General features: G+C 41.4%; 1 protein-coding gene and 1 non-coding gene across 10 annotated transcripts in view; both read left to right on the top strand.

The window, feature by feature from the left end:
• RBM12 (RNA binding motif protein 12) overlaps positions 1 to 24,808 on the top strand; it is a 38,877-nt gene that overhangs the window by 6,024 nt on the left and 8,045 nt on the right. For 2 of the 9 annotated variants that reach the window (XM_012455091.3, XM_012455092.2), the window contains exon 3: positions 3,434 to 7,006. The exons of 4 other annotated variants lie outside the window; for them this stretch is intronic. In XM_012455091.3, the coding sequence (XP_012310514.1) occupies positions 3,456 to 6,251 (2,796 nt within the window). In that variant the 5' untranslated portion in view covers positions 3,434 to 3,455 and the 3' untranslated portion in view covers positions 6,252 to 7,006. Of the gene's footprint in view, positions 1 to 3,433; positions 7,007 to 19,163; positions 19,966 to 24,808 lie in introns of those variants that run through there. 3 more of the 9 variants (XM_064382351.1, XM_012455093.2, XM_064382352.1) reach the window with 3 other exon arrangements.
• On the top strand, positions 11,341 to 11,444 carry LOC135277077 (U6 spliceosomal RNA). Its single transcript, XR_010344683.1, has one exon. It is a non-coding gene; the product is annotated as a U6 spliceosomal RNA (small nuclear RNA).

Raw genomic sequence — 24,808 nt, 5'->3', positions numbered from 1 at the left:
CTCACTCTGTCGCCCAAGCTGGAGTGCAGAGGCACGATCTCGGCTCACTGCAGCCTCCATATCCTGGGTTCAAGCAATTGTCTGTCTTAGCCTTCTGAGTAGCTGGTGGGATTATAGGCACCTGCTACCACACCTGGCTAATTTTTTTGTATTTTTAGTAGAGATGAGGTTTCATCATCTTGGCCAGGCTGGTCTTGAACTCCTGACCTCGTGGTCCACTCACCTCGGCCTCCCAATGTGCTGAGATTACAGGCATGAGCCACTGTGCCTGACCGGTGTGTTTTTTTCTTTACAAGTTTATCTGAGGGATGGGGGTGGGATAGATTGGGTACTTTGAACAGTTGTTCCTTCCTTTGGGGGTCAATTTTATTTATATAGATGTATTTCTCTTGCTGTTTTCCTGATAGGTAGTAAGTTAGCTGTTTTATTCCTTAGCAGCATTTTAGACTAATTACAAATACAGGTGCTCTTTATTGTTAAGTTTATTTATATTTCCTAAAGTATAGTTATTGGGTCACATGTTTTAGATTACAAATTTTAGACTTCAAATGGAACCTTAGTGAGTGGAATCTAACTCTCTTGTTTAAGTAAGTAAGATAGGCCCAAGTTAGGTTGAAATGAGTTAGCTGTCAAACAGTTACTTAGTAACAGAATAGCAGATGTTACTTCATATTTTTTGGAAGCTAGAAACAGTTTTCCTCATCTGATGGCTCTATGAATACATCTTGTATTTTACTTTGGTCTAGTATTCAGCCCTTTTCCAGCTGATAATCTGAGGCAGATTTTCAATAGAATATTCTCATGTGTACCTTGTACAAACTTGCAGTAAATCCCTACTCTTAACAAAAAATGGTTTGAAGACTTAACTGTGTATGTCATTTTAGTCCTGTGTTGAAGTTTTGTGTTTTTGGGACTATATCAACTTCCTGTTTTATTGCCCCAATGCAAACTAATATCTCTCTCTCTCAAGTTGTTTTGAGTACCTGGATTGCCTATAATGTTTCCCCTATACAGAGCGATTAAGCATTTTTTGCTATTGTAATTTTGCATATAGCCACATATTCTAGATTCAGCAGGAATGTGAATTTAGTGACTTGGAAACTACTTGATGAACCTCCTTGTAGGCTGCTAAATAGTAAATGAGAAAATAGACTGTTGGTGTGATGTTTTAGTGTTAATTTTTCTTGTTGACTCTTGAAGTTTGTAAATTAAAAGCTTCCGCACCCTCCCCAAATTTCTAGTGCTTTATGATGGCCTCACAACATTTCTGTTTGCTAGTCCATTTCTCTGGATTAAATTTGAAGGTGGCTTTTATTTTTGTGTGTTTGTGAGAAAACTGTCAAAGCCAAACAGTTTGTTTCTTGTTTGTATATGGCAGTCGTAATATTGAGAGAAAATTACAGATTTTGTTGCATTGAATTAGTATTTATATAATATTTGACATTGAAGAACTGCTTTCATGGAGTTACAGAGTTCTGAAAGCTAACAGCAGGAAACCTCCCTTCTAATATTCTTATTTGAGAAGTGATAAAACTCTCTTCATTAATTAAAAACCTTTCTGAGGGTCATAGAGCTGATTTTATAGGCTTATATTTAAAAGTTGACTTTTTAGGCTGGGCTCAGTGGCTCACGCCTGTAATCCCAGCACTTTGGGAGGGCGAGGCGGGTGGATCACCTGAGGTCAGGAGTTGGAGACTAGCCTGACCAACATGGTGAAACCCCATCTCTCCTAATACAAAAAAAAAATTAGCCAGGCATGATGGCACCTGCCTGTAATCCCAGCTACTTAGGAGTCTGAGGCAGGAAAATCACTTGAACCCGGGTGGCGGTTGCAGTGAGTGAAGATTGTGCCATTGTTCTCTAGCCTGGGCAACAAGAACGAAACTCCATCTCTAAATAAATAAATGTTGACTTTTCAGATGGATTGGAAAACACCCTATGTTGTTGACCATCTTAATTTCAAAGTAATTTGTTTCCCAGTCCCAATACTTTGGTTTGTGTTACTTTACAAAGGACTGCCCTTGGATTTGCTCTTTGAAGCCTTTAGAACTGAAATTTGAAGGGAACATTTCTTTTTTGATCATACCAAAATAGGCATGATCTAAGGAGATAAGTTAATATCCAGAGATCTTACGGGAATTGCCTAGGTCCAAGACTGTAACAACCACTGAGTAATTCACACCCTAGTTCTGTAAACAAAAACAAAAAATACTTCCTTTTTATTGTCAGCCCCCCCTTAGGGGAAAGTAATACATAAAAAAATTTTTTTAATAGAGGGTGTGGTTATTAAGCATTGGACCTGAGTTTTAATTAAAATAGTCACAGTGAATGGCACTATAACCATGTTCTATTTTGGGGGGTAATGAAAATAGGTAACTCAGATTTTGGCTATCCTATTCAGTAGTTCTTTTGGCTTCTTAGTATGTATTAACCTTGTTTATAATAAATAATTCCATACGTAGTTTTATATATCTGTAAGGCAATTTGAAAAGTTTTAGGATGAATAAAATAATGGAACCAGCCAGGCTCGGTGGCTCACGCCTGTAATCCCAACACTTTGGGAGGCCAAGACGGGCGGATCACCTGAGGTCAGGAGTTCGAGACCAGCCTGCCCAACATGGCGAAACCATGTCTCTACTAAAAAAAAAAAAAAAAAAAAAAAAAAAAAAAAAAAAAAATTAGCCAGGCGTGGTGGCCGGTGCCTGTAATCCCAGCAACTTGGGAGGCTAAGGCAGGAGGATTGCTTGAACCCAGGAGGCGGAGGTTGCAGTGAGCCAAGATCGTGCCACTGCACTCCAGTCTGGGCGACAGAGGGAGACTCTGTCTCAAAAAATAATAATAATAATAATGGAACCAGTTCTCATTTAAGACTTGAATCTACTTTTAGTCTTAAGTATTTATGATTCATTAGTATTCTAGTTTTCTGCTTCTGTTGGATTTTGAGACTGAGCTCTATAAAATCACACTCTGATAATTCTGTGAACTTATCAAGTATATAGGGAAGATGCTAAGGCAATTTTAAATATTAACTTTCATACATCCTTTGCATGTTTTTTTCCTTATAGATTGTTAAATTTTGTTTTCTGATTTGACTTGCACATTTTAAATCTTACTTTTAAATATTTACTGAATGATTAGTGGTCTGAATGATGTATATGGTGATTTTACTGTCTACGGTTGTTTTTTCTTGAACCTTTTGAGTCTTGGGACTGAACTGTTTCCAAAATTAATGCAAAATTAATTGTCTAGGTTTTACATTGTAAATGGCACGTAATGTTCAGTTTTTAGAATATCTAAATTAAAGAAAGACATTGCCACTGATAGCTTGAGGGAATATTTGAGGGCCTAATATGGTAGCTGGACATTCTTGTAGCTAAAAACTTGGTGTGATAAACAGGAGTCTGACCTGGCCGTTGCCTTTTCTCATCTGCAGGTGTGTGTGGTTTCAGCGCAGCATGGCTGTGGTCATCCGTTTGCAAGGTCTCCCAATTGTGGCGGGGACCATGGACATTCGCCACTTCTTCTCTGGATTGACCATTCCTGATGGGGGCGTGCATATTGTAGGGGGTGAACTGGGTGAGGCTTTCATCGTTTTTGCCACTGATGAAGATGCAAGGCTTGGTATGATGCGCACAGGTGGTACAATTAAAGGGTCAAAAGTAACACTATTGTTGAGTAGTAAAACGGAAATGCAGAATATGATTGAACTGAGTCGTAGGCGTTTTGAAACTGCCAACTTAGATATACCACCAGCAAATGCCAGTAGATCAGGACCACCACCTAGCTCAGGAATGAGTGGCAGGGTAAACTTGCCCACAACAGTATCCAACTTTAACAGTCCTTCGCCCAGTGTAGTTACTGCCACCACTTCTGTTCATGAAAGCAACAAAAACATACAGACATTTTCCACAGCCAGCATAGGAACAGCTCCTCCAAATATGGGGGCTTCCTTTGGGAGCCCGACGTTTAGCTCAACCGTTCCAAGCACAGCCTCTCCAATGAACACAGTCCCACCGCCACCAATTCCTCCAATTCCAGCGATGCCATCTCTGCCACCAATGCCATCCATTCCCCCAATTCCAGTTCCTCCTCCAGTACCTACATTGCCTCCTGTGCCTCCTGTGCCTCCGATTCCCCCAGTTCCTTCCGTGCCACCCATGACCCCACTGCCACCCATGTCGGGTATGCCACCCTTGAATCCGCCACCTGTGGCACCTCTACCTGCTGGAATGAATGGCTCTGGAGCACCTATGAATTTGAACAATAACCTGAACCCTATGTTTCTTGGTCCATTAAATCCTGTTAACCCTATCCAGATGAACTCTCAGAGCAGTGTGAAGCCACTTCCCATCAACCCTGATGATCTGTATGTCAGTGTGCATGGAATGCCCTTTTCTGCAATGGAAAATGATGTCAGAGATTTTTTCCATGGGCTCCGTGTTGATGCAGTGCATTTGTTGAAAGATCATGTAGGTCGAAATAATGGAAATGGATTGGTTAAGTTTCTCTCCCCTCAAGATACATTTGAAGCTTTGAAACGAAACCGAATGCTGATGATTCAACGCTATGTGGAAGTTAGCCCTGCCACAGAGAGACAGTGGGTAGCTGCTGGAGGCCATATCACTTTTAAGCAAAATATGGGACCTTCTGGACAAGCTCATCCCCCTCCTCAGACACTTCCCAGGTCAAAATCGCCCAGTGGGCAGAAAAGATCAAGGTCAAGATCACCACATGAGGCTGGTTTTTGTGTTTACTTGAAAGGGCTACCATTTGAAGCAGAAAACAAACATGTCATTGATTTTTTTAAAAAGCTGGATATTGTGGAAGATAGCATTTATATAGCTTATGGACCCAATGGGAAAGCAACTGGTGAAGGCTTTGTAGAGTTCAGAAATGAGGCTGACTATAAGGCTGCTCTGTGTCGTCATAAACAGTACATGGGCAATCGCTTTATTCAAGTTCATCCAATAACTAAGAAAGGTATGCTAGAAAAGATAGATATGATTCGAAAAAGACTGCAGAACTTCAGCTATGACCAGAGGGAAATGATACTAAATCCAGAGGGTGATGTCAACTCTGCCAAAGTCTGTGCCCACATAACAAATATTCCATTCAGCATTACCAAGATGGATGTTCTTCAGTTCCTAGAAGGAATCCCAGTGGATGAAAATGCTGTACATGTTCTTGTTGATAACAATGGGCAAGGTCTAGGACAGGCATTGGTTCAGTTTAAAAATGAAGATGATGCACGTAAGTCTGAACGCTTACACCGTAAAAAACTTAATGGGAGAGAAGCTTTTGTTCATGTAGTTACCCTAGAAGATATGAGAGAGATTGAGAAAAATCCCCCTGCACAAGGAAAAAAGGGATTAAAGATGCCTGTGCCAGGTAATCCTGCTGTTCCAGGAATGCCCAGTGCGGGACTGCCTGGTGTGGGACTGCCCAGTGCAGGACTTCCCAGTGCGGGCCTGCCCAGTGCAGGACTGCCTGGTACGGCAATAACCGGCGCAGGACTGCCTGGTGCGGGAATGCCCAGTGCAGGAATACCTAGTGCAGGAGGTGAAGAGCATGCCTTCCTGACTGTAGGATCAAAGGAAGCCAACAATGGGCCTCCATTTAACTTTCCTGGTAATTTTGGTGGATCAAATGCCTTTGGGCCACCAATCCCTCCTCCAGGATTAGGCGGGGCCTTTGGTGATGCTAGGCCTGGTATGCCTTCAGTTGGAAACAGTGGTTTGCCTGGTCTAGGATTGGATGTTCCAGGTTTTGGAGGTGGACCAAACAACTTAGGTGGGCCATCGGGATTTGGAGGGGGCCCTCAGAATTTTGGAAATGGCCCTGGTAACTTAGGCGGGCCCCCTGGCTTTGGAAGTGGCCCTCCTGGTCTTGGAAATGCCCCTGGGCATTTGAGTGGGCCACCAGCTTTTGGGCCTGGCCCTGGCCCTGGCCCTGGCCCTGGCCCAATCCATATTGGTGGTCCCCCTGGCTTTGCATCTAATTCTGGAAAACCAGGACCGACAGTAATTAAAGTGCAGAACATGCCCTTTACTGTGTCTATTGATGAGATTTTAGATTTCTTTTATGGCTATCAAGTAATCCCAGGCTCAGTGTGTTTAAAGTACAATGAAAAAGGTATGCCCACAGGTGAAGCCATGGTGGCCTTTGAGTCTCGGGATGAAGCCACAGCTGCTGTCATTGACTTAAATGACAGGCCTATAGGTTCCAGAAAAGTAAAACTTGTATTAGGGTAGCCATTCACATCATTCTTTATAGGGTAGATCTTCATATTGCTGTGATTAATGCATCCAGATTGTTTTCCTAGTATTTCCAGGTTAGAACCTGTGGATTGTTTCAATTGCATATAGCTTGGTTTCCATAACATAGAGCATTGGTTGACTGTTTATAGAAGACTCACTCACCAGGATAAACATTGCTGTATGTTACAGTAAAGCTATCTGGAGAGAACACATGAATGATTTTGGCATACCATAGAGAAACCATTTGTAAAACTCAAATGACCACATAAAGCTTATCAAGGAGTCTAGATTGGTCTTGTTTTATACCTATGGGATGATGAAAATAGAAATGTCAGTAGAACTCATTGAGGGTGCTCTTGCCAGCTGCTGAAAAATAGAAGTTGGCTACTCTCAGAATTTGGTTTAAAGCTGGACAGATTTACTTTGTTATAGGGTAAAGCTTTGTCTAAAGTCCTCATTTTCTTTTAAAACTGAATAAAATTTCTGTATACAGATACATTGTATGTACCTTTATTGCTTCTTGAGGGTCCTTGCTGTATAGACAGTCCTGCTTCAGAAGTTGCTGCTTTGTTTGTCTAATTGACTCATTTGTAAATGAGCAGAACTGTTTTGTTGTTCTTTTTTTCCTAAATATAAAAGTCCACACTTGGTTTGTGCTATAACCTCGAACTTTGATTTCCAGTGTCACACTTAAAACTGTGTGAAATAAGACCTTTGCCATAAAAATAAACGATGGAGTCCTTTACCTACCAGAGCCTTTTTGGTTTGACTGCCGTGTTTTAGGATAGTCAGTTTAAAAATTGTTCATGTTGTTTGGATGGTATCAAAACCCAGAAACCACTTTTAATAATGTGTTTAAGATACTTGATTTGAAGTCCTATCCATGATGGACTAATTGTACTATCAATTTTCTCCTGTCCCAATTTATGTGAAATTTTGGTCTTTAAGTAAAAGAGGGGCCCATTCATAGGAAAGAGTATTATATCTAGGTTTTTAAAACTGAATTTGAAATTATCTTTGTTAGCAATAGTATTATAGAATAAAAGATCCGTATTCTGGTTCATAGATTGATATGTGTTTAGTCCTGTTATTTGGAGGCTTTTTGTTATAGTTGTTCGATCAGGGGCCTGTTTACTAAAATCCTTCATACAGAGTACAAGTGCAGCTGCCAGAGGGGAGAAAACTGACATTCTTGACCCTTTCATACTCTCTTCTTTGGTGTACAGGACACTAAGGCAGGAGGACCACATGAGTTCTAGTTGGTTAAGTGTCCTTCTCATGGAAACACTTGCGTTACAAGGCTCTAATTATGCTTGCTTTCCCTAGTCAGTGCTCTAAAGATGTGTCACATTTAGTTATAAACAATACAGAACGGGAGATACGTGAGGTGGTATGAAAAACACATTTTCTCACTGTCATAAAAGGCTCGAATTATGGTTAGTTTCCCTAGTGAAAATGCTCTGAAGATATGTCACATTATATTATAAACAATACAGAAGGGGAGATAGGTGAGATATCATGAAAGACAATTTATCTTTTATTGGCCCCTTTGCCTTGATTTGAAACATCCCCAACATTTCCTACAAATCAGTGTACTTACAAAAGGGTCAGTCTTTTTAAAATAAGTATTTCCTATTAAAGTATATACATATATATACAGTGCCTTTTTGGTGTTGGGAGTCAGAGGAACACTGAAATACAGCGGTCGTGTAATTTAGAGTTAAGAGTGGCAACAGTTTCTTTTGATAAGATTTGGAAAGGCTTTTTATTACTACAATCTTAGAGGATTGACAGTACAGGATTTTTGTTTAAGGGAAGGATTGTTTAGACTCTAGAAGAGGCGACTGTCGTGGGTCTTTGGATAATTCATGAATACAGATTTGCTTTGACAGATCACTAGATACTGCCTCCTCAGCTTAAAAAGCAATATAACGTTTGTATATGCTGTTTAAGTTTCTGTTAAGTAATCATTTATCATTCCAAAGACAATGCAAAAAACTTCAGCACTGCTTGAGAGTCATATTTCAACCACAGATATTTTCCCCATTGGAAAGCTATTTTCATTTTAGAAAAATGGGTTGTTTGAAGATGAAAGTCTTATCTTTTTTCACAATTTATTTTGGTTATATGTTCGTACATTCTTATTAAATATTTCATACACTTTATTGCAACTACTTTGTTATTTAACTACATCTTAGATAAATGCTGAAAAGGGAAACGATTTCATTGTTCATCTAATTAAATAAATTAAGAGCGGTTTGTGTAGAAATTGGAGAGAACTATGTTTTATATGAATCACAACAGTGCTCGTTGTGGAATGTATTAAATGCTTTGCCCTCTGGAACTTGATTTTTGTGTATCTGAGACTTATTAACAGTGCAAACTGCGAAGGATATTGTTTACCTTGTTCTGGGCGTTAGAGTTTCAGTTTTTAAAAAATTCTTGAAAATGTATTCTGTGAAACTATTCATACCTCTCTTCCTGCGAATTTTCTCCTAAGAACTAGGTTTGGGGTAGGAATGAATTTACATTATTTTCTCATTTGCTTTGTATGGTATGAAGGATTTGTAAAGCTTTGCTCAAAGTTGTGTGCATTTGTAAACCTATCATGATATTTTCAATTTTATGTGTAAATTTTATTGTCTGTTTTTGGTGATTCCGACATTAATGGAAGATAATATTTTCCATTAGGTTTAATTTTTTTTTCCTCCCTTCTGATTTTTTAAATTGGTGTTCATTTTTCTTTTGATTTAAAGGATTAGAGAAATCTACAAATGTATGTCACAAATAAGCAAATTTGTAAACTTTTCTGAATTTTAGTGAAACATTTAGTTCACAAGCATAATTTGGAGGTGTGTTCTGTGTTTACACTGTAGTTTGGATATACAATTATTATTAGTGGCTTTTTAAAAAATGAAACAGTGTTAAGTGAAATGTAGTACCTAGCTTTGTACTCCAAGTTGTCAAAGCATCAACAATGAAAATTCCATTAGGAAACTTTTTATTTAAAATTTAAGATAGTAATTAATATTCAATGTAGTTAAGGGCAGTCTTAACCCACTGGATGAAAATCTAGGACTATATGGAAGTAAGCAAACATACACAATTTTAGGTGGAAAGAGTCAATCATGCATAAAAATAAGGATGCGTGAAAGCCTTAAACTCCAGCTCCCTTTTACTGGAGTCTGATTGTGTACAGGTATGGGTCAAGTGTATAAAAATAAAATCTCATCAATTTTAAGAACACTCGGGAAATGAGTAAAGAAATGTAAAATTGCTGCTAGTCAAATTTTTTGGAAATAATTTCTGGAAGTGGTCACTTTAAAAATTATTTTCCACCCTTGCAAAATTGCCACATTTAAATTGTTTTACTGGCAGTTCTGTAGTAGTCCAGACTTTAGAAACCAAACACAATAAAATGGCTTGTTGCCAGTATGGCCACAACATTGCCAGCAAATACTGCCTTAGCATCATTCAGCAGAGGTTTTTGTTTATAAAGATGAAGTCTTGAATACTGTTCAATAAACTTGTCAAAAAATAAAACAGGCTGATGCTTTTAATGCTTTAACTGCACAAAAGTACTTTATTGAGCTATAATGTCAGGGTTTTTTTTTTTTTAACTCTTGAAAATATTTTGTGCCTTTGGAAAGGTAGATTTGGTCTTTTTGGAGAAGTAAAAATTGTTGCTTATCCTTGCCTGCTAATGCTGAAGTGTCAAGAGAAGAGGATACTTGGAACGGCAGGGAGGAAAGTTGATTCTAGTTCAAGTTCATAGTATCTACCTTTTCAGAATTTTATGTGTGTGATGTGTTGGCAAACAAAGCCCTTAAAAAATGTTGAAAACCTTTTATCTTGAGAGAGTTTGGCTTGTATTAGAATTTGGATACCCAGCATGTTTTAGAAGGGGTCAGACATACATAATTCCAGGTAGTAGCTGAGCCATTATTAAATAATCAAGGTTTGACTAAGCAATGGACAAATCACTGAGTGAAATCAGCTGCCTACAGATACCCAGAATGGCCTTTACTTTTTGAAAGGGCTGGACTGTGTGATAATATGTCGTCTTTTCTTGTTCAGGAGAGATCAGTGAGGTAATTCATTGTTACCTGCTTTCCAGTGTTTTACAGCAAGAAATAGTTTATCAGTTATGTGCATCATCACTAATCTCCCAGAAGTAGAGCTTTTATGGGATACAGTATACTCTAAACTTACAGCTTTCCTTTTTTAAGGAAATAATTAAAAATAGCTTTATTTCAGTTTCATCTTTTTAATATAAAATCTGATCACATTGACTTGTAAAATGTTCTGGAAAGAGTGTACTCTGGTAGTAGCACAATTCTCTGATGTTATAGTGACTTTTTCAGCAACATAAGCAAATTCATCTCCTATTGGTACCTGCTCAGGTAAAGGGTAATTCCCACCACCACCACCACCCCTTTTTTTTTTTTTTTTTTTGAGATGGAGTCTCGGTGTGTCGCCAGGCTGGAGTGCAGTGGTGCCATCTTGGAAGTTCATTGCAACCTCCACCTCCCCCATTCGAGCGATTCTCTTGCCTCAGCCTCCCAAGCAGCTGAGACTACAGGCACATGCCACCATGCTCAGCTTAATTTTTTTTGTATTTTTAGTAGAGACAGTTTCACCATGTTGGCCAGGATGGTCTCAATCTCCTGACCTTGTGATCTGCGTACCTCTGACTCCCAAAGTGCTGGGATTACAGGCATGAGTCACCACACCTGGCCGGTAAATGATCATTCTTTACCATGCTGTTCTTGTGTTTATTCTTGGTGCTTTGGTCTGCCTTGTGTTAGAGTCTCAAAAGCATCCTAGAGTATTACTCCTTTTCTGGATCAACATAACTAGCAGGGAGCAACTGTGGTGGCATGCTGTTCTACATATTGCTGTGCCACTGAAGTCCAGAATGAGTAAAAAGCCACCTGATACAAACATTTCATCCCCAGGGACAGAAGGGCAGCACTCAAAAGTCTAGGGATAGGAAATACTGCTGGGAAAAATCACATCAACCAAATCCTTTGAATTCTGTCAATAGCACCATGGACCTCCTTCCAGTGAAAATGTTTAAGGTGTGCTTGCCTTAGCAGCACATACTAAAAACTGGAATGATACAGAGAAGATTAGCTTGGCCCCTGTGTAAGATAACATGCAGTTTGTGAAGCATTCTGTTTTTTTTTTTTAAATTATTAAAGGTCTCCATGCCGAGGCACAGAGACTCAGCAGATGTCATAGAGAAGTGATAAATGGCACAGCTGAGCACTGGAATTGGTACCCCAGTTGTTCCAGACCTCAGGATTTTGACCTTAGTAACTTAATAGTTTCAAGTCATTTTGCTTAATTGATGGCTTGCCATTTCATGATAAGAGGAGGAGAAGATGACTATTTGGTTATGGAGCAATGACCAGCAAGAGAATGTAATTCAGTAAAGGTGCTGAGTCAATTTATCTCTTCTTAGGAATGAGCTGTACTGTATTCAAATGGGCTACTTGATGGTTCATTCCCTCCATTCTGCTGCTGCTCATTTTCTCCCTTATCTTGCTTATATAGTAAATCTGCTTGTAACGTGGACTTAAAACTCTTAGACTGAAGCCCCTTCATTGCTGTCTCTGGTCCCAGCCTCCTAATGGGTGGGAATAGTTCATTCATAGCTTTTGGTTAGTGAATAAGACTAATCAAAAGCTGGGTGTGGTGGTTCACACCAGCACTGGTGGGAGGATCACTTGAGCCCAGGAATTGAGATGAGCCTAAGTAACGTAGTGAAACCCTGTCTCTTAAAAAAAAAAGCCTTGTCTCTTCGAGTTTGTGCTTCATATCAAATAATAACCACATTGTGCTACCACAGGTCACACAGTGGGAATGATTTAAGGTTACTTGCTCTGCCGCCCAGGCTGGAGTACAGTGGTACAGTCAGCTCACTGCAACCTCGACTTCTGGGCTCAAGCACTCCTGCCTCAGCCTCTTAAGTAGTTTATTTTTTGTAGAAATGGGTTGGTTGTTGGGGGTGGTGGAGGGGTGGTTTCACTGTGTGGCTCAGGCTGGTCTTGAACTCTGGGGCTCAAGCGATGTGCCTGCCTTGGCCTCTCAAAGTGCTGGGATTGCAGGTTGTGAGGCACTGCGCCTGGCCTTGGCTTCTTAAAAGGTTTTAAATCACACCAAATGGTACTGGTGCTGTTGCTGCTGATTGCCTTGATTTTTCTTTGATCCCACTTGGAAGTTTGTTAATGCCACACTCCACTGTACTCCACATAGTAGACTGCAGTGGGGGATGAGAGTGGCACAGCCTTTATACATACCTCCCTTCTGTGGTTTGGCCTCGGACCAACAGGGTCCCTGTACTGTAACTCTGTCTGAAGTGATGGACATATTAATGCAACTACTGATTACTGATGGTAGATACGCTGCTTTGCTTCTATGACTATTGAATTGACAGATTGGAATTGGAAACACCTGTCACCTTCAAGCTTTTAAGAGAACTTCACATGGATATACAGCTTAGCCATAGCTGTATTTCATATAACAGATTTTTGTAGTGTTCTGCACCCAGCACATATACTTTGGTGGAAAAGCAAAATAAGGTTCCTGTTCTTCAAGAGTTTAGAGTTTTAAGTTACACAACTAAGTGGTCGGTTGTGCTTGTACTAGGTACATTCCTGTACTACAGGAACGAGGTAGAGGCTTTCTTGGCCATTTGCTAAGTCGTGGTTAGATAGGAACAAGTGTAAACTAGTCTGTGGTTGCAGTGTAGTTTCCTTTTGTTGAAATTCCTTTGCTTTCTTGGCTTCCCTAACATGTAAATTCTGAAGATTCATCTTGAGGTCTCCCCAGTGTCCCAAATGAATTTATTCCAGTGAGGGGTAAGGGGCTTGCGTTATTAACAATAGGGGCCGGGCATGGTGGCTCATGCCTGTAATCCAAGCACTTTGGAGGCCAAGGTGGACGGATCATCTGAGGTTGGGAGTTCAAGACCAGCCTGACCAACATGGTGAAACCCTGTCTTAAAAAAAAATAATAATAATAGGTAGGTTTCTTTTCCAAGAGCTCTGGTCTGCTTTTGTGCTGTAGGCGATACACACTCCTTTTGTGCACACTGTAGATGCACAGGTATTTGGTGATGCCTCAGTCCTGGAGATGATCAGGAAGGTGGTATAGCACTGTTGTCTCAGACACCCCTAGATGATAGGCATTAAAAGAATGTAGATTTCTGCTGGGAGGGATGGGGGCAGAATTGACTACCTTGTAGATGTCCTTTGAAAATTTTGATACAGAACACATTTTTAAGAGGTGAATTCTACCTTATTCGCACTTATGTATGCTTGCTACTTAAATTTTACTCCTTTGATCAAGTCCTGTAAATGTGGAGTCCAGCATTTCCTCCCTTCCTGCCCCAGCAATCAGACAAATAGGGAGAATTATTTTCCATCTGTGTGCAAGGCTAGTTAGCATAGATCATGAGGAGAGACCATATGAGTCTCAGTGCTCTTGTAAAGGTGGGTAGATTTCAGATTCGGGTGAATTACAAAATGTGAACTGTTGCTAAAATGGGTGGATATAGAAATAATATTCTCAGAATCGGGTCATGGTTCTGTCAGTTATGTGACTGAGGACAGGTTGTTTCCCTCTGGCCTCAATCTTTCTTTTACAATATGGGATTAAATTAGATAATCTTGTGTCCAGTTTGATGCTTCTGTGATTATATAAACCTAGACTTTGGATTCCTGGAAATCTGTACTGAGTTTGGACCTTAAACTAAAGAGACCAGGAACGGAACTCCAAATTTTGATCTGGCTTCTGCTCTCCTGGTTTTTCTAGTGTGGTAGTGATTCCACGCTGCAGCTTGAGAACTTCAAAGGGGAAGAGTCTTCATTTCTCCTTTTGGGGGCTGACCTTGTCCTGGTAGTTATATCCTGGAGCAGGTAGACCAGAGGCATTTCTCCTGGATCCATTCCTCCTTAGTCCCATTAACCAAGGAGTTAACGATACTGCAGAAGGACCCAAAGGTGCACTTCCCTGTTTGTGAGCACCGAAAGGGACAGTTGACACACACTGGGTACTTACTGTGCCGGGCAGGGAATACTTTCCATAACTGTCCTCATGAGTTGACATTATTATCCCTACTTTACAGGTGGGGTAATCCAGGCAAAGAAAAATAGTAAGGGGTAAGCAAAGATGTTTAAATCATGGATGCCTGTATGACTCCAGAGGTAGAAACCCTCCCTCAGCTATTCCCAGTCCCTCCCTGACTTTTGGGGAAAGTGGGAGGCCACTGGCAGCAGTCTTCTGTCATGGATTCTGAGCTGCTGAGTTAGGAGCTCTGCCCTGATCCTAGTGTCTTCAGTTTGTCAACTCCAACTATAGTGTGGAGGGGCCTAACCTATTGGTGAGGCTTCTTGGCCTCCACAGTCAAGCGTATGATTGCTGTGGGGACCTGAACTTATTTTGTTGTTTTTTGTCTGTTTTTGGCTTTTTGTTTGTATTTTGTTTTCGAGACAGAGTCTTAATCTTGTTGCTCAGGCTACAGTGCAGTGGCGCAATCTCAGCTCACTGCAACCTCCGTCTCCTGGGTTCAAGCAGTTCTCCTGCCTCAGCCTCCTAAGTAGCTGGGATTACAGGTGCGCACCACCATACCCGGCTAATTTTTATATTTTTAGTAGAGACAGGGTTTCACCATGTTGGCCAGGCTGGTCTTGAACTCCTGACCTCAGGTGATCCAGCCTCCCAAAGTGCTAGGATTACAAGCATGAGCCACCACGCCCAGCCTGAACTTATTTTGAAGCAGTTATGTGAAGGCTTTGTGTTAGCATGTTCAGAGTCTCTGGGCAGAGGAAAACGCCCACTCCACTATAGTCCTATCCTGCTTTTGAGAGCCTGTTTGGAGGTTCTAGCAGGAGAGTGCAGCTACTAGCATACCTTTGACCAAAGACCAGTCCTTCTCTATCAGGAATGGTCATCCTCTTGGACTGAGCGTGCAGTTCAGGAGGGACACACGTGGAGTGGTGAGGGAGGAAGGGGACACTCGCTTAGCCAGATCAGCCAAATCAACCCTGGTGACCAATGGGGTGACAGATGTCACAGCCAGATCGCCCTCACCTCCCTATCCTGCTTTTGAAGACCATGCATTCCTCCTCAGTTTGCTTCCTTCTCCATATCCAATTTTGTCCTCAAGTTAGGTTCTTTTTGAAGAGTTAAGATGTACACTGGTTAGATTTGTTCAACTTTTGGATAAGCCTTTGGGGATGTTGGAGTTAGATTAGTAGCTTCTGGTTTTTTTGTTTTTTTGTTTTTGTTTTTGACCTTCACCCAATACAGCAAAGTGGGAAACCCTGTGGCCATTTTCTTTTCCATATTTTCACACTTTTTAGTTTTTGTGTGCACCTCTTAAGTTTTGTAGTGTTGCCAAGTACTTTGTGTCAGCCTGACTCCTTAGTAGTATATGGATCTAAACCAAATTTATTGTTGAAAATTTCAGTTTATGAGCACCATTCAGTAGCCCTTAGTCATATGTATGAATAAGGAATGTGTAGTTTTATAGAAAGGATTTGTATTTTTGGTTCAGTTTATGACCTATGAGGAATATCCTCAGGGCTGCTGATTTAAATTTGGAGAATCCCCGAGTTAGAAAAGCAGGGATAAGAAAACTTGTCTACCTTCTCCATGTCCTTTGATGAGGCCAAGAAGGAAAAGAAGAGTGATGGTGGTTGGGGTAGTTTGTCTTTTCAGTCTTATGGGAAAAAATATTCAATGGATGGCCTTTTGTAAGCCTGTGGGGGATTTTCTGATTGGCTTTCAAGACTTGATCCTGCATCTCTGAGCGGATCCAGCATGCCAAGGTAGGCAACAGGAGTGTGAGCATGACGTTGGTTTGTTAAAGGAGTGACCCTGCCACCCAGACTCTTCAGCCCTCTATTCCACCTTCTTGCAGCCTCTCTCTGCAACTTTTGGTCATTACCTGGGGTGGATAAGGAATTGGGAATTGCAGGCTGGTGCCTTTCCTGGTTAGGACTTTGGAAGTGGAGGAGGGAAATGTTAAGGACTGTTGAATGAATTTCAGCTCATTTGGCACTGAATTGGAGCCCACTGGATTCAGGAAGAATCTGTTCTTGGATTTATGAATAGGAAAGTTAGAACTTCCTAAGGCAGGGGAAGGGTGGCCATAGAAAATGATGGGCAAGTTACTCCCTTGTAGCAGAGAATGGGATTCCCTATTAACAGTAATATGCTGGTAAACTGGCTGGCAGGGGGAAGGAAGCCATGAGTTTTTGCAGTTGCCCAATTTCTATAGTTTTAAACTTACCAAGCCCACCTACTTACACAATTTCCTAATATGTAACAGTTGGCTCTTGCAAGCCACACAAACTTGCGCCAGCACACTGCCACAAACATCCCTCAAGTATTTGAATTCGCAGTATGTGCGCAGGTATATGCCGTGTGGCAAGAGATGCTGAAACAGTGTTTATTCTGAAGGTCTTTGTCATTTAACTGACAGGCAAGAAGCTGGAGAAACATCAAGAGAATACAGTTGTGTGGCATAAATTGAATATAGTAGTCCAGAGTAAGAAGTTGAGTGCTGGAAAGATGTGAAAAGGGGAGCATATGTAAGCTAGGCTTGAAGGATAATGATAATCACTAACACATGGTTATAGCAGTGCCAGACTCTGTACTAAGCACCATGCATACATTATTAATATTAATCTTCAGAAATAGATACTATCCCCCACTTTACACCTGAGGAACTTGAGGTTTACTGAGATTAAGTATTTAGATACGACATCAATTTAGTATTGTAGTAAGTCATTGTTGTGGCTAGGAAGAAGTAAGGCCAGTATCTGGAGCCTGGTCACTTCACTGCAGAAGCTGCACGCTTGCCCCCTGCATCAGATTGCAATTAAATATAAAAAGGGGGGTTCTTCAAGGAGAGAAAAAGTCTTAACAGTCCAAGGTTCAAGATTAGATGGGAATCAGAATATTTGAGTTCTAGTCTCCATTTCATTTGGCCTTAGCCAAACCACATCTTCCCTCTATGCCTTAGATTGAGAGATTTGAATCAGATGATCATTCAGTTATTTTTTATTTCTGACATATTGTGAATTTTAAGTTAGAAAAATGGGAATGAATATGTCTTCTTTAAGTGACAGTGAGAGAATGTCTCCTACCAGAGTACATTGAGGTTGACAGAAAGAGTAAACAGAAGAAAACCAAACTGTAAAGGCTGTCTCCCAAGTGGTAGAAGCACAGGCAGAAAATGTTGGAGCTACAGACTCAGCTGTCCATTTGCCACACCTGACTAGCTCCAAATGAAAGGCTGAGGGGGTGGGGACATACAGAGATGATAAACTGGTGTTTGATGTTAGATGTTCCTAGAAAGCCTGCTTCTCTCTCGGTTGCTCAGCAGCAGGTCAGAGCTAGATTTGGGTCATTTCTGAGGATCCTTAAGTTATCACTCATTTCCTAGCATTCATAAATTTGACAGGTATTAATAGAGCGACTACTGTGTGCCAGGTGTTGGCACAGAAGCAAGGTTAGTCTGGTCCCTCCGTTTATTGAAGTTACAGTCCAAGAGGGAAATACATAATAAGCAAGTTGCACATTTTGATGGGATTATAAGAATTGGGGGTTTTGTTGGATTAGAGTCAGGGAATGTCTATGACTTCAACATAATGGATAGGACGTGACTGAGAGTGGAAATGGTAAAACTAGTTAGACTATTTCGTCCAACCAAGATGTGCTTGGCAATGAAAGAAAGCACAAACATCTGGTGGGTCCTACCAGACCTCTCACAAAAATAAGTGATAACAATTTTTGACTTCTTTTTATTGACTCAAGTGTGATATTTAATATGGTTCTTTAAGATTTTGGTCCTAAAAAGGAGGTTGAAAGTCCCATGGGGTTAATTATAATGGCATCATATGAAAAGTAAATGAGTCTGGTTAGAGTAGGTAGCTGCTTAAGAGATGTAGGACAGAAGAGTGATATGAACAGTTTTAATCACAGGTTTCTAAGCAGAGATAGGCTTAGAAGTAGATTTCAAAGGGGATTAAACATGTTTTGGAAGAGATTAATCCCATGGTTTATAGATCATTTAAAGGAAATATTGCTCAAAGGATAGAAAGCTATAGATGGAAAAGATTTGTTTATAAAGAGTTGTGATTCCAATGAGAGAAGGAGACAAATCTGTGAAGAACAAAACTGGTTGGTTGCACAGGAAGCTCTGACCTCAGAATGGAAGCCAGGCCACCTTACAGGGCATCATAACAGTGAGAGGCCGGCCCCTTATGCTACTGAGGCATACATGGGTCCACAACAGTATGGTTGGGGTTTGATTCTGGGTTCCAAAAAGAAACTGCAAAAGGATGTAGTCCAGGAAAACTGGTGTAATGGTAATGATTAGGAAGGAATAGTCCACCAGAAATTGAGGCCTAAACGGAAAGATAACCCTAGCCCACTACATATGTTTGGCCAGACCAAGGATGTCTCTTTTGGGGACATTTGAGAAATCATGGAGTGAGAAGGCAGCCGCTCCAGTTGTTGCCTGTAATCTTACCACTCGAAGTAATCACTGCTAATGCTTTTGTCATTTGCAACAACCCCTTACCAGGGGGAGGACCTGTAGTTCTCCAATTAAAAATTTCCCCAGCGGCTGAGCACAGTGGCTCACGCCTGTAATCCCAGCACTTTGGGAAGCTGAGGTGGGTGGATCACGAGGTCAAGAGATCGAGACCATCCTGGCCAACATGGTGAAACCCCATCTCTACTAAAAAAAAAAAAAAAAATAGAAAAATTAGCTGGGCATGGTGGCGCTCGCCTGTAGACCCAGCTACTCGGGAGGCTGAGGCAGGAGAATTGCTTGAACCCAGGAGGCGGAGGTTGCAGTGAGCCGAGATTGCGCCACTGTACTCCAGCCTGGCGACAGAGCAAGACTGTCTCAAAAAAAAAAAAAAAATTTCCCCAGCTAGGCACGGTGGCTCATGCCTATAATTCCAGCACTTTGGGAGGCCAAGGCAGGCAGATCACCTTAGGTCAGGAGTTTAGTGCCAGCCTGGACAATATGGTGAAACCCTGTCTCTACAAAAATATGAAAATTAGTCGGGCATGGTGGCAGGTGCCCATAATCCTAGCTACTCTGGAGGCTGTGGCAGGAGAATCACTGGGACCCGGAAGGCAGAGGTTACAGTAAGCCGAGATCACGCCATTGCACTCCAACCTGGGCAACAGAATGAGACTGTCTCAAAAAATAATAGTAATTTCCCCAACATTTTATTATGAAAACTTTCAACATGTAGCAAAGTTGAAAAAATTATACCCATATATCCACCATTCAGATCTTTAAAAAACCTCCTTTGTTTTATCACATTTATTCAACATCTCATTGTTTGGTAGATTTCAAAAAAGTTCCAGGCATCAGTACACTTCTGAACATTTCAACATGCCTTAACTTTAGTGCAACATTTGTTTGTGGGTTGTTAGGTTTTTGTGGTAAAATTTTACAATCAGATGTGTACGCTCTAAGTGTTCCTTTAGATGGAAGTGGCAAATGCACACACTGCTGTGACCCACATTAATGCTAAGAATGTTTCCTTTCCCACTTGGAGCTCTCTGCCTCTGCTCAGTTAATACCTGCCCTTCCCCTTTGGGAGAAGGGATGACAACCAGTGTTCTGAATATTTTCATCACAGATTAGTTTTGCCTGTTCTGAAACTTCGTAAGTGGGATTTGTTTACTTTATTCTTCATTTTTAACCATGTTACAGATATTAATAGTTTGTTTCTTTTTTGTTGCTGAATAGTTTTCTATAAACATCACAGTTCTCATATTGATGAATACCTGGGCTGTTTCAAGTTTTTGGCTATTGTGGATAAAGCTGCTTTGAACAGTCTTATTCAAATCTTTGTGGACATAATGTTTTCAGTTTTTTTGGCTAAAACCCTAGGAGTGGAATTGCTCTTGGGCTAGGTGTATGTTAGGTTTTGTGATAAGCTACCAGACTGTTTTCCAAAATGGTACGTTTAATGCTTTCACTAACAGTATATGAGAGTTCCATATCCTTGCCAGCATTTGGTGGTGGTAGTCTTTTTTATGACACTTTTAGCCACTGTGGTGGGTATGTAACAGTAGCTCATTGTGGTTTTATTTTTCATTTCCCTGATAGCTAATGCTGTGGATCACTTTGCTTACTTCTGATTCACATATTTTCCTTATATGAAGCATCTGATCAAATCTTTTGCCCATTTTAATTGACTGTCATTTAATATTAAATTGTAGGAGTCCTCATTTAAATTTTAAAGTTGAACTGTACAAGATCAGGATGGGGGAGATTCACTGTTGCACATTATTAGTTCAATTGAAAAAGGCCTGAAGTGTGACTTGAGCAAAAGCACATTCATCGTTTGTTCAGCAAATGGTTATTAGTACCAGCTATATACTAAGTACTAGTAATAGCGATACAGAGATAACATCCAGCCCTGGTTCAAGGAGCCCATAGTTTACAGTGTTAACAGAAAAAAGGAGAAATTCTGGTGTGGCTTCAACGTTAAGTCAGTCACTCAATACTTACTGAGTACCTACTGTAGGATAGTTACTGTTATGGGTCCCGGAGCTAGCCAGACAGAGCTCCTACTCTAGTACAGCTTATTTTCTGGAGTGTATATGGGGGGAGACAGAGTGCAAAAGCTCTGAGAGGGGAAATAAGGTTGATGTTAGGTATATGTGGATCAGAAAGGCCAACCTGGCTGGAGGATAGTTGGGTGACTAGATGATTACTTAGGCAAGGATCAGATCTTATAGGGCCTTGAAGACCATGGTAAGAACTTTGGGTTTTATCTTAAGTGATTTGGGAAGGCATTCTGGGGTTTTCAGTGGAGAAATGACATGATCAGGTTTCCGTTTAGCTAATAAACCCAGAAATGTGTGTGTGGTTGGAGAAACACTGATGAGGAAACCATTGCAGTCATCCAAAGTAGAGATAAGAAAATCCTTGGGGAAAACGGGTGAGGGTTCATAAAGGAATAATGTTATATTCGAAGCGTGGATGATAGGACATTTGCTAGGCAGGAAAGTCAGGTATGTGTATTAGATGAACTAGAAATAACTTTGGATGACTAGTTGGGTGGGGGTGAGTGGCAGGAGGTAGAGCTGTTGGCCAACTGGGAAGGGGTCTGAAGGTTGATCTAGGGATGCAGGGTTACCAAATTGCACAACTACCAAATTCTGTGTAGGTATGTCCTTGGGAGTTGTGCAGCAAGGTAGCCTTGCTAGGGAGTTTGGCTCTGAGCCTGAAAGCAGCTATATGGCTTTTACTTAGGATGGAGACTGGAAGCTGGCATCTGGGATGACTAGGTGGGGCAGTGCTAGGACAGAAACCAAGCAGGAGGCAAGAGACTATAAGGCCTGAAGTTAGGTGGGGGTTGTTGAACTGGAAGTGGAGGTTTTGGGCTTACAGCGAACTGACAGTCAAGAGGATTTGAGGTGTGGATTAGGGGGAAAAGCTAATGAGCCCTTTTTTTTAAATTTTGCTTGTTTGTTTGTTTTGTTTTTGTTTTTCATTATATGAGGCCTTTTAAAAGATACAAAACCGGGCCGGGTGCAGTGGCTCCTGCCTGTAATCCCAGCATTTTGGGAGGCCAAGGCGGGTGGATCACAAGGTCAAGAGATCGAGACCATTCTGCCTAACACGGTGAAACCCTGTCTTTACTAAAAATACAAAAAATTAACCAGGCATGGTGACACGTGCCTGTAGTCCCAGCTATTCAGGAGGCTGAGGCAGGAGAATTGCTTGAACTGGGAGGTGGATGTCGCAGTGAGCTGAGATCGTCGTGCCACTGCGCTCCCGCCTGGGCGACAGAGCAAGACTCTGTCTCAAAAAAAAAAAAAAATGTATAAAATGTTGAAACAATGCAAAAGTATATGGAGTTCACAAAATTTTCATCTTCCACTCCTTCGAGCTACCTAAAACATTTAGTATATCTTCCATTTTTCTGTGTGTGTATTTATTTTATGTTTGTATTCAAATATATTGTAAATACATATCAATAATTGAAGTTTAAAATGGAAGTTTACAATTGAAATAAAAAATGGTCAGACTCTTCTTATTATTTTGAGATGGAGTCTCGTATGCAGTGGCATGATCTTGGCTCACTGCAACCCTCCAACTCCCAGGTTCAAGTGATTGTCCTGGCTCAGCCTCCCGAGTAGTTGAGACTACAGGTGTGTACCAGCATGCCCAGCTAATTTTGGTAGAGACTGGGTTTCACCATGTTGGCCAGGCTGGTCTTGAACTCCTGACCTCATGTGATCTGCCTACCTTGGGCTCCCAAAGTGCTGGGGTTACAAGAGTGAGCCACTGTGCCTGGCCTATTTTTTTTTTTTTTTTTAAGAGACGAGGTTTCTCCATGTTGGCTGGGCTGGTCTTGAACTCCTGACCTCAGGTGATCCGACTGCCTCAGCCTCCCAAAGTGCTGGGATTACAGGCATGAGCCACCGCACCTGGCTTATTTTTTAATTTTTTCATATAATACCAACATAATATAGTTCTGGCTTATTTTTTAGCTGCTACTCAGCATTCCCTTGTTCACATATACCATAATTAGTGGATAGACCTTTAAGCTGCCTTTGGTTTTTCACTATTCTCAGCGTTAGTGAAATGAGCATTCTTTTTGATTTGCCTCTGTACTGGGTAAACACTGCCTTGGAGAGCATGTGAGGTGACATGCATGGAATTCAGGTTGTGACCTCGGGGAAGCTGTGATCCTGATCCCTTGGAGGAGCATGTATTCTGCTCTGGATCTGTTCTTGGGGAACCTCCAAGGGAGTGATCAGGATGGTCAGAAGTCTGCAGGCCACATTCTACGGGCAACAGTCAAAAGAACTGGGGCTGTTTCTCCAGATTTCTGCTGGGACTGTTCACAGCTTCCATGTATCAGATGAGTTCTTAGAGGGAGATAGGGTAAGGCCTTCCTGTAGCACCCTAGGCTGGGGAAGAAGTAGAACTACCGGGTAGAAGTAAGAATTCCAAAGAGTTAGGTCAGTTTGGGTAGGATTTGTATGGACTTAGACTTTCTGATGATTGGATTGTAAGACTGGGTTTTCTATCACTGGGAGCATTCACGCAGGGCCAGGGTGCTGTGGAGGGGCAGTGTGTGAAGCACGTTGAATTCTGAGTGATTCCAAATTTGGTAACAGCATTCCAGATGGAATGAGGATCAGTACAGGGAAGGCCAAGGCTGGAGGCATCTCAGGGTATAGTTCTGGGAAATCTGGAATGCTGAGTGAAGTTCAGTGAAAGATCTGATCTTATCTGCTCTCCTGCTCTAGTGGTCTTCAGGTGTATGGGCCAAGGGGGACACAGGGCTAGCATGAGGCTTGAGGGTGATTGTTACGGTGGCTGCAGGGGGACGGAATACTCGGGTGTCGTCATGGTGATCCATGCAAGAAAAGAATGTCTCCAGCAGAGGGAAGGAGTGAATCGGAGAAGCTTGGTGCTGCCTGATTACAGGGGCAAGACATCAGTTAGTTTGCAGCTGGCTGGGCAGGGAGCTGGGGCTGGAGATGAACTTTAAGATTTCATTCAGCAAATATATATTGTTTCAGTGCTTGGAATAGAACAATGAACAGAACAGCTAAGTATACCTTCCCTCACAGGGTTTATATTCTAGTGGGGGAAACAGTATACAAATACATGTAATGTTAGAATTTGAGAAAAAGCAGAAAAGGGGTATGTAGTTTCAAGTGAGGTTGAAACTTTAGAGTGGCTAAAACAGACAGCCTTTTATAACAGGGAAGATTATTTTGAGTAAAGACTTTTGGGGAAAGGGAGCAGTGAGCCATGTGGATATAATGCAGAGAAAGAACACATTCCAGGTACTGCAAAGGGTTTGGGGTAGAAACAAATTTGGCTGGCTGGGTGCAGTGGCACACACTATCATGCCAGCGTTTTGGGAGGCTGAAGCAGGTGGATCGCTTGATCCCAGGAGTTCAAGAGCAGCCTGGGCAACATAGTGAGGCCCTGTCTCTACAAAAAAAAAAAAAAAAAAAAATTAGCTGGACATTGTGGTGCCCGCCTGTAGTACCAGCTACTTAGGAGGCAGAGGTGGGAGGGATTGCTTGAAACCAAGAGGCAGAGGTACTACTTCATTCCAGTCTGGGCAACAGAGTGAGACTCTGTCTCACAAAAGAAAGGAGGAACAAACAAACCTGGCTTATTTGAGGAGTGACAAGAAAGGTGGCTGAAATGGAGTGAGTAAGAGAGATGATATTAGATCAGGTTAAAGAAATCTAGACCTTTCAAGACCTTTTGGGTCATGGTATAGCTTGGATTTTTTATTTTTCTTTCTTTTTTTTTTTTTTGAAATGGAGTCTAGCTTTGTCACCCAGTCTGGAGTGTAATGGCTCTTGATCTCGGCTCACTGCAACCTCCTGCCTCAGCCTTCCATAGTGCTGGGATTACAGGCACCCAGCACCACGCCAGCTAATTTTTTTATTTTTAGTAGAGACAGGGTTTCACCATGTTGGTCAGGCTGGTCTTGAACTCCTGACCTCAAGTGATCCAC

This window comes from Aotus nancymaae, unplaced genomic scaffold (genome assembly GCF_030222135.1).
Source record: "Aotus nancymaae isolate 86718 unplaced genomic scaffold, 86718_ANA_hifiasm-v0.15.2.pri h1tg000029l, whole genome shotgun sequence".
Lineage (NCBI taxonomy): Eukaryota > Metazoa > Chordata > Mammalia > Primates > Aotidae > Aotus > Aotus nancymaae.
The sequence above is the reverse complement of the archived record's forward strand: the minus strand, read 5'-3'. Positions and strand labels throughout refer to the sequence as shown.